Source organism: Mobula hypostoma, chromosome 7, assembly GCF_963921235.1.
Source record: "Mobula hypostoma chromosome 7, sMobHyp1.1, whole genome shotgun sequence".
NCBI lineage: Eukaryota > Metazoa > Chordata > Chondrichthyes > Myliobatiformes > Myliobatidae > Mobula > Mobula hypostoma.
In genome coordinates this window covers 165,960,103-165,973,980 of record NC_086103.1, presented here as the reverse complement: position 1 = coordinate 165,973,980, position 13,878 = coordinate 165,960,103, and the positions used below count along the sequence as shown (strand labels likewise).

Sequence of the window (13,878 nt, the reverse complement as noted above, 5' to 3'; positions counted from 1 at the left end):
AGGTGGGAGAGCGAGAGAGAGGATGGACAAGGTTCTGTGAGTACGCTAACGGGGTCGGACCCCGAGCGGGACGTTCGGCGAGGAGACAGAGACGGACTCGTGTGGAGCGTCTGGTCGACCACCATTGTTGGTCCCAGGCGGTCGGTCGAGGTGGTCCGAGGGGGTCGCAGGATGAAGAAGAAAGTCCTTGAGCTCCAACGGTTTTTGTGCACGAAGAGATTGAATTTTGATAAGTGTGGCGCCTTTTATTTTCCTTTTATATTTTATTCTCTTTTAATTATATATTTCCAGTAATATCTATAAACTGTATATCATTCAATTGCATCTGGTGTATTGTCTGTTATTTGGGCGGGGTGGGGTACCTCACACAGCATCCACACAAACGGATTATCCAGTTTGGCGGGGCCGAGGCTGTTTCCCTAGACGACAGCGAGCCGAGCGACCCTGCGGGTGGCCGAGGGGGGCGGGGGGGCTACATGTGGTTAAGCGCCTTGCTCAAGGACACAACATGCTGCCTCAGCCGAGGCTCGAACTAGCGACCTTCAGATCACTTGATGAATGCCTTAACCACTTGGCCACGCGCCAGCACATGCTTATCTATACTCATGTCCTTATTCAGATATGCAGTAGAGAGCATCCTAACATGCTGCATCACTGCATGGTATGGAAACTCTACAACATGTGGTCAAAACTGCTAATGCATCACCAGCACTAGCTTACCCGCCATCAAGGACATATATACAGAAAAGTGCCAGAAAAGGGCGAGTCGCATTGCGAAGAATCCCACCCACCCTGCTCATGGACTGTTTGTCCCACTCCCATCAGGGAGGAGGCTTATGTAGAACCCACGCCAGGACCACCAGGCTCAAAAATATTTACTTCCCCTAAGCAGTAAGGCAGATCAACACCTCCACACAAAACCCAAACCTCAACTCTCCCATCACCACTAATTTATCATTTCCTGTCAGAGCCATCTTATGTACAGATACTCCTTTGTCACTTTATGGACATACAATCAAGCAATGTACATAAACAGTCAAATGTGTTGATATTTATTGTATTTTTTTAAATTATTGTGTTCTTTATCTTATTCTGGTGTTTTTGTCCTACATTGGATCCAGAGTAACAATTTTGTTCTCCTTTACACTTGTGTACTGGAAAGGACATTATACAATCTTGAATCTTGAATGAAATCTGATGGGTAATTTATCTGATTAACTAGTATCAAAATAACTGCTTGATATATAATATTGCTTTCTCACTTGTGTACTGGAAATGATGTTAAACAATCTTGAATCCTCAATCTTGAATCTGATTCTTAAATGTTGAACAACCTCCCAAAGAACTCGTCTTGGGCTGAAACGTCAGCTGTTTGTTCCCCTCCTTTGATGCTGCCTGAGTTCCTCCAGCATTTTGTCTGCGTTGTTCAATACTTCCAGCAGCTGCAGAACCCCTTGTGCTCCCAAAGAACTAGTCCAGCTGTGGAAATGATCTGCAAAACCACTCCAGAGGGTCCATATGGATTTGTTGTGAAAAAGGTGCGAGTGCTTTTTATAATTCTTAACTGAAAGCCATTCAGAGTGGTTTAAAGTGAAGCAGGTGGGGACCTTCACCATTGCAGAAAGCAGACATCCCACCCTGCAAAAACTCATTTCAGGGAGGTAGCACCATCAATTTACGGGAGACTCCCGGAACTTCCGGGAGAGGTGGGATGTCTGCAATAGAGTAGCTCCTTAGCAGCTAGCCAGCTAGTTTAAATAACATTAGCTATGCTAATGAACGAATGACACCTGTTAAACTCACCTCAACATGTCTTTTAGAGTCTTAAAACACCATGGGCAACAGAAACGTCACTGTTGCAAACAGTGCAGTGAGCAACACTGTCATTATTTTTGACCCCTATTAGGCAGGGGTACACTTCAGTGTAGTCTGGGGTGACGTACGCTTTATATTTTCTTTTTTTGGAACACTCTCCCATGGAGCATGCTCTCTGTCTCTCTCCCTCTCTCGTGGTCTCTCTCGCGCTCTCTCTCTCGTGGTAGCTCTCGCGCGCGCTGTCACGCTCGCTCTCACTCGCTCTCGTGGTCTCTCTCAAAAAAATTGATTTCCGTGATATTATATATAATTTGCGGGCAGCAGGGAGCCACTATTAATATGCGGGAGACTCCTGGAACTTCTGGGAGAGGTGGGATGTCTGAGGAAGGGTGGGATTGAAAATGAGAACTATTCTTGCCACATATGGTCTCCTAGAAGAAGCTGTATCAGAAAATGATCCACATTTTACAGCTCTTCAGTCTGAGCAATGTATGAAGGGGGTTGAGTACCCAGCATGCCGTTATTGGAAAATTCCGTCCTGTAACACTGTTGGTCATCTAGATGCTAATGGACTGTGACTTAACCTTAGGACAACATAGCTTTTCAGTACAGCAATGAAGTTCAGCCTGGATTGCCAAGGTTATCATCAACAATTCTCTGATTCTAGATTATACACTCAGTGGCCATTTCATTAAGTACACCTGCTCATTAATGCAAATATTTAATGTGGCAGCAACTCAATGCATAAAAGCTTGCAGGCATAATCAAGAGATTAAGTTCTTATTTAGACAAGACATGGGAATGGGGAGAAATGTGATCTAAGTGACTTTGACTGTGGAATGATTGTTAACGCAGATGTGGTGGTTTCAGTATCTCAGAAACCACCGATCTCCTGGGATTTTCAGGCATAACAATTTCCAGAGAATGGTATGAAAAGCAAATAAAAACATCTAGTGTGTCAGTTCTGTGGCCAAAAACACCTTGTTAATGAGAGAGCTCAGAGGAGAATGGCCAGACTGGTTCACGCTGGCAGGAAGGTGGCAGTAACTCAGATAACCACACATTACAATGGTGCAGAAGAGCATCTCCGAATGCATGGCACGTCGAACCTCCAAGTGGATGGGCTACAGCAGCAGAAGACCACAAACATACACACAGTGGCCACTTTGTTAGCTTCAGTAGCTACCTAATAAAGTGGCCACAGAGTGTAAATACTTCAAAGCACCATGATGCACTCCTGGTTCGATTGTGAATTTTCAACAAAGGGCACTTGGAATTCAAATGACAATAAAGGTGGAGACGGGCATTGTGTGAATTGTGATGTCATTACATGGAATTTAATTGATTTTTGCTTGACTTGTGAAATGAAAATGGGTTCTAGGCCATTTTAACTTCCTCGAGTTTCAAATGTATCATTGCATACATTCTGCCAAGGCCTTCCTTGGTGTTCTGTATGTTCTTGAATCCTTCAAAGATTTGCAAAAAAAACAGTGAATACATAGATAGATTCTCAGTTTTCGGTTACAGATCCTACTTCACAGTGCTTGAAAGTAAAATAAATAAGGAAGAATGAGAAGAGCTTAAACAGAGTAAGATGCAGGAAGTAAACTGGTAATTGTGCTCTGCTGGGAAGAATGACTACTTAAAGGTTACAGTGATTTGCAATTACACATTAAGTTATGGGATACCCCGGTGAATCCAGATATTGCAAATCTGATTTTCTAATTAGACAGTGAGACTATTAGGTTCCCCAGAGATTTTGATCATAGTATGGTTTGAAAAATAGGCAGATGAATATCAAATTAGATTTATATGAAGGAATACAATATCATTATGTGCATACTCTCTCTCACCAAAACTAACAGGTAGTGCTGCAAAATGTGGAACACAGGAATAAATAAACCCAGTCAGATTAGTACATCAGGAATAGCTCACAAAAGATTGGCTGTGGGACAAAGGGAACTAAAGTGATAACTCATCTAACTTACTAACTTACTGCCCGTTACGCCGCTGGCGTTTAGGGAAGCAATGAAGGTCCTTCATCACTGTCCGTCTTTGGTCAAAAGCAATTTTGGTCTTAGCCTAGGTGGTGTTCAGGGCTTTTTTCATCGTGCTTGTAGCTTCCTCTCAGTTTTCAGTACACACAGCCTTGCAAGTCCTGAGTGGAGACTTGCCGTCACACACAGCTATCGAAGGATTCTTCATTACTACTTCCGTAACAAATTTTTGACCATTCAGGGTTGTTGGCCCTTGAACTGAACCTTCAAGCTGGAGGACCGGTGGACATTATTCATCTGGCCTCTACCCTTTGACCTGTTTGGCATAGGTGAGCCTACCAAGAACCTAAGCACAAGGCACAGACTCCGACCAAGATAGCTCTCTGGGCCACTGAGGCATGCAAGTCCTCAAACCACAACAAGGTTGTGGTCCCCTTGGAAGTAGCCCATCTAAGATCGACAGAATATAATTCTATAGAATATATAATTGGAGAAGGAGAAGATGGCAGTGCGACGCAGCACGTGTGGCCTCTCCAATGAATGATGTCTGTAATCTGTCAAGTAGGGGACCGTGCACAATCCTGATTTGATGGAGACAGATGTGAGAGTATGGAGGAACATCTGCAGAAACTTCTGAAATGCCCGCTTCGTTGCCACTGCTAATGTGTGGTAACCGGAATCTCCAAAGCAGAAGGCCCCGAATCCTCGGCTTTGCTTGTTTCGATGGCCAGGACAAGGTCGAAGACACTTGGCAGAGGATGGCGCTCGGGAGGCTGTATCGGAGGGGCTGGTCGGAGGCTCGAAGTTTTCAGACAGACGGACTCAGGGTCGGCTGTGGTTGGGTGCTTCCAATGCATCGGCAGTTGTCGGTACCTGGAGGTTTATGGCAGGGAGAGTTTCTCCCTTTTGCCGCCTGCTATCAGGGACTCGGGAGTCGATCGGGACTTGAGACTTTTTTTTAACCGTGCCCATGGTCTGTTCTTTATCAAATTATGGTATTGCTTTGCACTGTTGTAACTATATGTTATAATTATGTGGTTCTGTCAGTGTTAGCCTTTGGTTTGTTCTGTTTATCTGCGATATCACCCTGGAGGAACATTGTATCATTTCTTAATGCATGTGTGCATTTCTAAATGACAATAAACGAGGACTGAGTGTTCTCATAATCTAATTGTAGAAAATTGATATTGTAACATTACAAAGTGTAATTAATGAAACAGTAAGGGAAGAGTACTTGTAAAATTGTATGCTTATAACAACAACTAAAAGATATATAGATGGACAACAAAGAATATTTTATGGCAAGTGATCAATCTATTGTACAAGGTAGATGTACTTGTGCTAAATCCAACCACTTGCCTGTGCTCCTTTCTTCCTACGTATAAGCAGGAACTGAAAGGATTGAGATTATACAGTAGCTCAGCATTCAGTATCATCCCTTCAATTTTAATCACCAAGCTTCTAAACCTGGGCTCCTGGGCCTCCCTATGCAATTGGGGAGACCAGTCAGTGTGGATCGGGTAATAACATATCATCCTTGCTAACAAGCAATACAGGTGTACCGCAATGTTGTCTGCTCAGCCCATTGCTTTATTCTCTCTATAGTCATGAATGTGTGCCTATCAAAGCTTAAATACCCAATTTGCAGTTGGCACCACTGCTGTAGGTAAAATTTCAAATGGTGATAGGCAGGCGTACAGGAATAAGATAGATAAGTTGATTTGACAGCTCTCGCAACAACAGCTTTGCACTAAATGTCAGCAAGACCAAGGCACTGATTGTGGACTTTAGAAAGGAGAAGCCATAAGTACACACACAAGTCCTCACTGAGGAATCAGTGATGGAAAGTGGAGTAGCTTCAAGCTCCTGGCTGTCATCGTCTCAGAGGGTCTGTCTTGGGCCCAAGACGTAGATGTAATCATGAACAAGGCATGCCAGGGGCTTTACTTTGTTTAGGAGTTTGAGATTCAGTACGGATGTCACCAAAGTCTCTTGCAAATTTTAAATGTAGAATTGCCAGGATATAGAATTGTAGGATGTAGATTGGTTGCATCACAATTTGGTATGAAGGCTCCCATTCACCAGATTGCAAGATAATGCAAAGGGTTGTAGACTCAGCCAGGTATATTATAGGCACAACCATTCTCACCATCGAGGACGTCTGCAAGAGGCAGTGCCTTAAGAAGTCAATTTCCATCATTAAGGACCCTCACCATTCAGCACATGCCCTCTTCTCATTACTACCATCAGGGAGGAGGTACAGAAGCCTGACGACCAACAGTCATTAACTTAGGAACAGTTTCTTCTGCTCTGCCATCAGATTTCTGAATGGTCCATAAACCTGTGAACACTGACTTGTAATTTTTGCACTCTTTATTTATTCTGCTATTTATAGAAATTTTATGTCTTGCACTGTACTTTTGTCACATGACAACACATTACTTAACTACACCCCACAGGGGACTGGATTGGCTCCCTTCCAGTTTACCCTGTATACCTCAGACTTTAGATGCAACACTGAGTCATGTCATCTGCAGAAATTCTCCGATGACTCAGCAATAGTTGGGTGTATAAAGGGAGGACTGGAGGATAAATACAGGGCCCTGGTTGAGGGCTTTGTCATATAATGCAAGCTGAATCATCTGCAGCTCCACATCAGTAAGACAAAGGAGAAGGTGGTTGACTTTAGGAATACTGAGCTTGTACTGCTTCCTATTACTATTGATGGTGAGGACATGGATGCGGTGAGGACCTACAAGGATCTGGAGGTGCACCTGGATGACAGACTTGAGTGGAGCACCAGCACAGAGGCTGTGTACAAGAAGGGCCAGAGTCGCCTCTTCTTCCTGAGGAGACAGAGGTGCTTTGCAGAATGCAGACCTCTCCTTCATATGTTCTACCAGTCAGTTGTCACCAATACAGTCTTCAATGCCATGCTGTGCTGGGGCAATGGCATCAACACGGGTGATGCCAACAGGCTCAATAAACTGATTAGAAAGGCCGGCGCTGTAATCGGTGTCAATCTGGACACTTTGGAAGCTGCGGTAGAACAAAGGGCCCTACGGAACATCCTGGTAATTCTGGACAATGTTTCTCACACTCTGCATGCCACCTTGACTGAACACGAACATTTTTAGAAATAGAATTAGCCAACTGCACTGCCCCAAAAAAAGCTATATGAGGTCATTCTCAGCCTTGGCCATTAGGCTCTATAATGAGTCAACCTATAGCCAGGGAGGTGATGATCCCCTCCTGTTAGACTGTTTGAGGTAACTTATTTTTTGCTCTTTCTTACTTCTCTTCTAATATTTGTATATTTGTATATCTGTGCACTTACAATGCTACTGTGACACTGTAATTTTATTTGGGATCAATAAAGTATCTATCTATCTATCTAATATCAATGACAATATATCCAATTCTGATTCTCAGCATGGTTCTGGTGGAAAGGACTATGAAAAGTGGTCAAGATAGGCAGAGGAGTGAATATGGACCTACTTTGAATCAATGGACTGGGCCACGTTCAAGGATTTGTCAGTGAACCTGAGTAAACATGCCACAGGCTATCAGCAACCATTTTTGGTCTTATTCCATCCTTTTTCCCATGGTTGGAGAATCAAGAGCTAGCGGGCATACTGTCTGTGTAAAGAAGTTATCTCTCACACCTCTTTTAAATCTTTCCCTTCTTATGTTGTAGCTGTGTCCTCTCGTTTTAGACTTCTTGACCTTGAGGAGAAGACTATAACCATTCAGCTGATCCATATACCCCATGATTTTATAAAGCTCTATGCTGTCACCCCTCTATTCCAGGCAGTATCCTTGTAAATCTCTTAGGTACCCCCTCCAGTTTGACAATGTCTTCTCTATAACATGGTGACTAAAACTGTAAACAATACTCCGTGTCATCTCACCAACAACATATATTATTGCAACACAATATCCCTACCCCTAAGCTCGACATCCTAACTGATGAAGACTTCTTCACCACCCTGTATATATATATACATACAGTTTCAGCAAACTGTGTCTTGTATTTCCAGGTCCTTCTGTCCTACAACATTCATCAGTGTCATTCACTGTAGAATTCCTACTCTAGTTTGAATACATAAAATGCATTATCACACACTTATCTAAGTTGAAATCCATTCATCAGTCCTTAGACCACCTTCCTAACTGATGAAGATCTCTTTGTAACCTGTTTCATTATCAACAAGATCCCCTAATTTAATATCATCAGCAGATGCACTAATCTTGCTATATATGTTCACATCCAAATTATTTACATAAATAATGAATGACAGAGGTCCCTGTACTGACTTCTGGGGCGTCCCACTACTCACAGGATTCTAATTGGAGAAAAAGCCTTCAACCATCACCTCAATTCTCCAAACATACAACAGTACACAGCACCAGAAAGCTAGGATGATTTTTTTTTGGTGCATTGTACAGTGAGGGAGCTGCAGTGTTGCAGAAGGTGTAGCAGTTCATTTTAGTGTAAAGCTGGCCTTGTGTTTTGGGGCAGAATAGATTTAATAATTGTTCAGTGAGAATACACCTAATGAAGAAAATGATGGCCAAGAAAAATACAGCTGCTTTAAAACAACATTACCAATATAGATTACCATCACTTAAGCAACAAGGCCATTGAATCGTGCAACATGAGTATGTTGCCCTTAAGGCATTTATTTGACTTTGTTGGGTCTACGTTTTAAATGATTTGTTTGTAACTATTTTCTAGTTAAAGTTAAAGGTTGATAATTAAGTTACAGTATAACAAAGGTAGTTTCATTGTCTATGGTATATCGTGGCATGTGATGACGTCACCTCCGGTTTTGCTGCGTCTTGTGTGCAACCTCCGGTTCGGAGAAGGTGTAAAGGTGGGTGCCATGCGTGCGGCATGATAGTGAAGAGCTCCGTTTCTACCCACAAAGAAACATTATAGAAACAACGCCTTTTCACCATACGATGTTAATGTGGAAGAGTGAACAGTAAATGGTTAACCTTACTACGACTCTGTCTTCATTGGCTCCGGTTTAACTTGGTGTTTAATCAGAGTTTCAACACACTGCACGAGAACACTACAGTGAAAAGGCATAATCATTAGATGTTGCGACAAGTGGTACAATGGCTTCGCGATCAAGCATCAAGTCGCTTGCACTCAGCGCCAAGAGCAGTAGGTGTCAACAAGTGTGGCTGCCCTTGCAAGAGCTAAATCAGAAGTCACCAAGGTGCGAGTGTCATACGCTAACCAAGAAGCAAAACTGAAAATGGAAAAAGCTGCCAGAGAAGCGGAAAACTAGTTGGAAAAGGCAAGGATACGTACAGAGTTGGAAGTGCTGACGCTACAATGAGAAGCTGATGCAGCCGCAGTGGAAGCACAAGTGTTGGAAAATGCTGAAGAAATGCACGTTCTAGACGAAGCAGGAAAATCTATGTCAGAAAGGGCCAAATTAGAATGCATCAGTGAATATTTCCAATCTCAAATTGACTTGCAGATTCATTCTCCCTCTCCATACTTGCCTGTTGGCATCCCATCTCGTGTGAAATCACAGGGAAGCTTCATTGCATCGCGTCCACCTGGGGAAGACAACTCACAATTGCAACCTTGCCACAAACTCAAGTGTGAAAGGGCTGACTACGAATACTTCCCGACACCAAGCTTACCAGATCCGGCAAAATCAGAGACAAAGGCTGAAGTCAGAACATCAAATCCCATCATGAACATACATGCTCAGTCATATGTTCTCTAACATATTCCCCCAGCTAGCACGCCACCTGCAGCAGAACCCTTGGCACAGTATTTAGTGCGACGAGACCTTGTCAATTCAAGACTGTACCAGTTTGATGATAAGCCTGAAAATTACCGTGCATGGTACTCCTCATTCACCAGTGTCACTGGCGGAGTCCAGCTCACAGCAACCCAAGAGTTGGACCTTATGACTAAATGGCTGGAAAAGGAATCAAGTGAACAGGTGAAACGCATACGCTCAGTGTACGTCAGCAACCCCAAGCTACACAAAGCCCGGGAGAGACTTCGGGACAGCTATGCGGCCCCTGAAATTATTGAGAGGGTGCTATTTGAACAGCTGGACAATTTTCCTAGGGTGTCAGCCAAGCACCACACTAAATTATGAGAACTCGGAGATTTACTCATGGAGGTTCAAGGTGCTAAAGAAGACGGCTATTTAACTGGCCTGTCGTATCTGGATACCTCACACAGAGTTGGACCAATTGTGGACAAGCTTCCATTTGGGCTGCAGGAAAGATGGGTGTCTATTGGCTCACAGTACAAGGAAGAGAACGGTGGTCGATTCCCTCCCTTTGAGTATTTTAGTAGGTTTGTGTGCAAGGAGGCAAGGAGACGAAATGACCCTAGCTTCATGAATCAAGGCAGCACCACAAATCACACCAACCCAGTCCAACCCATTTCGAACAATTTTGTCATCAATAAGCCCGTCTCAGTGCATAAAACTGAAGTCTCTGCAATCAACGATGACCCTAGCAAGAATTGTCCATTGCGCAACAAACCCCACCCCCTCAAAAAATGCAGAATGTTCCGAAACAAACCCTTTGACGAAAGAAAGGCCCTTCTCAAGGAAAAAAATAATATGTTTTAAGTGCTGTTCCTCTACCTCCCACCTCACTAAAGAGTGTACGTTCCCCGTAAAGTGCTCGGAATGTAACAGCACTAATCACGATGGGGCCATACATCCTGGCCCGTCACCGCAAACTGCCAAGGCTCCTCTGCTCGCACAAGGGGATGGCAGGGAGGGGGAGCATCACTCTGATATGACTATTGTCAGCTCGAGCTGCACAAAAGTTTGTAGTCCAGGTCAGTCGAGCCGCTTGTGCTCAGAGATCTGCCTCACTAAGGTATACCCTAAGGGAGCCGAAGACAAGGCCATCAAAGCCTATGTAATTCTGGACGACCAGAGCAACCGCTCACTATGAGACCAGAGTTCTTTGGGTTGTTCAGCGTAAAGGGTAATCCATTCCCATACTACCTCAGAACTTGCTCTGGCATCGCAGAAACATACAGCAGGAAGGCAGAAGGCTTCCAGCTCGAGTCGCTGGATGGCAAGGTCGTCATCTGTCTCCCTCCACTCTTAGAGTGCAATGAGATCTTAAATAACCGATCCGAGATTCGGACGCCAAGCGCAGTGCTACACCAGCCCCATCTCCACCACATTGCCAAGCACATCCCAGAACTGGATCCAGAAGCAGAAATACTCCTGCTACTTGGAAGAGACGTTCTTAGGGTGCACAAAGTCAGGTAGCAGGTCAATGGACCACACAATGCCCCCTTCGCCCAATGTCTGGATCTGGGCTGGGTCGTGATAGGAGAAGTGTGCCCTGGCAACGTACACAAACTGACAGTTAACACGCTCGACTAACGTGCTGGAGAGAGGCTACCGTTCAATTTCTCAGCCCTCCACAAGTGTTACATGTATCAAGGAAGCACAACAAAGGCACGAGCGTAGTAAAGTAACTGAGAAGACACTGGGACAGTCAGTTTTCGCTCAAACTAAGCACGATAATAAACTTGCTCCATCGGTGGAAAACGCCATCTTCTTAAAAATAATGGACTCAAAGGTCTTTAGAGACGAAGTGAACAACTGCGTCACCCCACTACCGTTCAGAGAACCATGCCAGCGCTTGCCAAACAACAAAGAGCAGGCAGTCAACCGGTTCACATCCTTACAACGAACCCTGAAAAGGAAACCTGAGACCAGTTACAGAGGTTGTTCTACTTCTACTTAAAGACTGATCTGGAGTCTAAAGTTCTATACTATTTTTATAGTGACCTTACAAAGGTCAGGCGGGGAGTGTGTTGCTCTTAAGGCATTTATTTGACTTTGTTGGGTCTACGTTTTAAATGATTTGTTTGTAACTATTTTCTAGTTAAAGTTAAAGGTTGATAATTCTGTTACAGTATAACAAAGGTAAGTTCATTGTCTATGGTATATCGAGGCGTGATGACGTCACCTCCGGTTTTGCAGCATCTTGTGTGTAACTTCCGGTTCGGAGAAGGTGTGAAGGTGGGTGCCGTGCATGCAGTATGACCCTGAAGAGCTCCGTTTCTACCCACAAAGAAACATTATAGAAGCAACGCCGTAAGTTCATAAGAAAGTATTTGAAGTAAAAATATTAACGCGTTTTCTGTTAAGGAAGTGGCGGTTGGGGTGGCACGCGTGTCGGCTTTTCAATTTCAAACGCGGGGTGGGCTGGAGCCCGAAGGCGGTTTGACACGACCCCCTCCCCCGCTACTCGGGCGGCTGGAGACACTCACTAAAAGAGAGCGCGCGTGATCTCCAGAATAAAACAGACACTGTATATGTTTGTATTTTTTTAATCAACAGTTTTCACCATACAATGTTATTGTGGAAGAGTGAACAGTAAATGGTTAACCTTACTACGACTCTGTCTTCATTGACTCCGGTTTAACTTGGTGTTTAGTCAGAGTTTCAACACTGCACGAGAACACTACAGTGAGGCTTTTTTCATGCTGAGCATCAAACATTCATTAACACTGACCCTACACTAACACTGGTGGAATGGTAGCTTAGTGGTTAGTGTTACATGTTGCTTGGGGTCTTGGAGTATATATATGGTTTTTTGTGTGACTATGTATTTTTGCTCACTGTTTTGAATGTGTTGTTTTGTTTAGCTGTATTCATGTGTGATTGAATGTTAATTAAACTTGAATTTGATTTGATTTGACCTGGGTTCAATTCTGCTGCTGTCTATAAGGAGATTGTATGTTCTCCTGGTGACCACATGGGTTTGCTCAGGTTTTCTCCCACATTTCAAAGACATACAGGTTAGGGTTAGTAAATTGTGGGCGTGCTATATTGGCACTTCTGGTTCTGGCAGGTGGCCTGCAATACATATTCAGACAGTGTTGATCATTGATGCAGACGATGTATTTCAAGGCACACTTCAATATACACATGACAAAAAAAAATTAATCTTTAAAGTCCTTCTGCTTTATCTTCCAACATTCCCAGATCAACTGTCCTAGACTCAAGCACTCATCTACACTCTCCAATCTATTTACCCACTAGCCTACATGCCTCTGAGCTGTGGGAGGATACTGGAGCTCTCGGAGGAAACCTGAATGGCTACCAATGTAAGATGAGTGATAGACCCGGAAAGGAGTTGATGAGAGTGTATGGGGATTAAATTGCGATTAGCATAGAATTTGTATTACTGACTTTTTGATGGTTGCTATAGGCTATTTGCTTTGAAGTTTAAGGTTCAAAGTAAGTTTATTACCAAAGTACATTTATGTCACCACTTATTACCCTACGATTCATTTCCTTGCAGGCATTCACAGTAGAACAAAGAAATACAGCAGAATCAATGAAAAAAACTACACAGAAACAATGTGCAAAAGAACACAAATTGTGGAAATACAATAATAATAATATAGATAGATAGATAAATAAATAATACTAAGAACTTGAGTTGTAGGAAACTTGAAAGTGAGACCATAAATGGTGGAATATGTCCGGTGATGAGGAGCGTGATGTTATCCCCGCTGGTTCAGGAGCCTGATGGTTGAAGAGTAGTAACTGCTCCTGAACCTGTTGGCATTGGACCTAACCTCCTGTACTTCCTCACGATGGCAGCAGCACGAAGAATGCATGGTCATGGGCTGGACGGTGGAGGTCTTTGATAATGCATGTCGCTTTCTTGTGGCAGCACTCTGCATAGATGTGCTTTATGGTGGGGAGGGCTTTTGCGCTGCTGCACTGGGCTGAATCCATTTTGTAGGCTTTAACGTACTTTGGCATTGGTGCTTCCAGAGCAGGCAGAAATTCAACCAGTCAGGAGTCAGAATTTTCTCCACTGTGCATCTAGAGAAGTTTGCTAAAGTCCCTCTGTCCTACATCTCTCTGATTCTCTAGCTTTCGCAATAGCAACATTCTTGGAAATCTCTCAAGTTCAAGTTCATTGTCTTCTGACTGTACATGTATACAACCAAACAAAGCAATATTCCTCTGGACCACTGCACACATGATACATGCATCACACATGGCATATTAAAAAAATTAACATAACT

General features: G+C 43.5%; 1 protein-coding gene across 2 annotated transcripts in view; it reads left to right on the top strand.

Moving 5' to 3' along the window:
* The window catches only part of gabrb3 (gamma-aminobutyric acid type A receptor subunit beta3), a 729,956-nt gene that overhangs the window by 316,952 nt on the left and 399,126 nt on the right, over positions 1 to 13,878 (top strand). Inside the window, exon 1 of one of the 2 annotated variants that reach the window (XM_063054507.1) lies at positions 11,840 to 11,926. The exons of the other annotated variant lie outside the window; for it this stretch is intronic. Coding sequence (XP_062910577.1) covers positions 11,865 to 11,926 — 62 coding nt within the window. The 5' untranslated portion in view covers positions 11,840 to 11,864. Of the gene's footprint in view, positions 1 to 11,839; positions 11,927 to 13,878 lie in introns of those variants that run through there. 2 annotated transcript variants of the gene reach the window in all.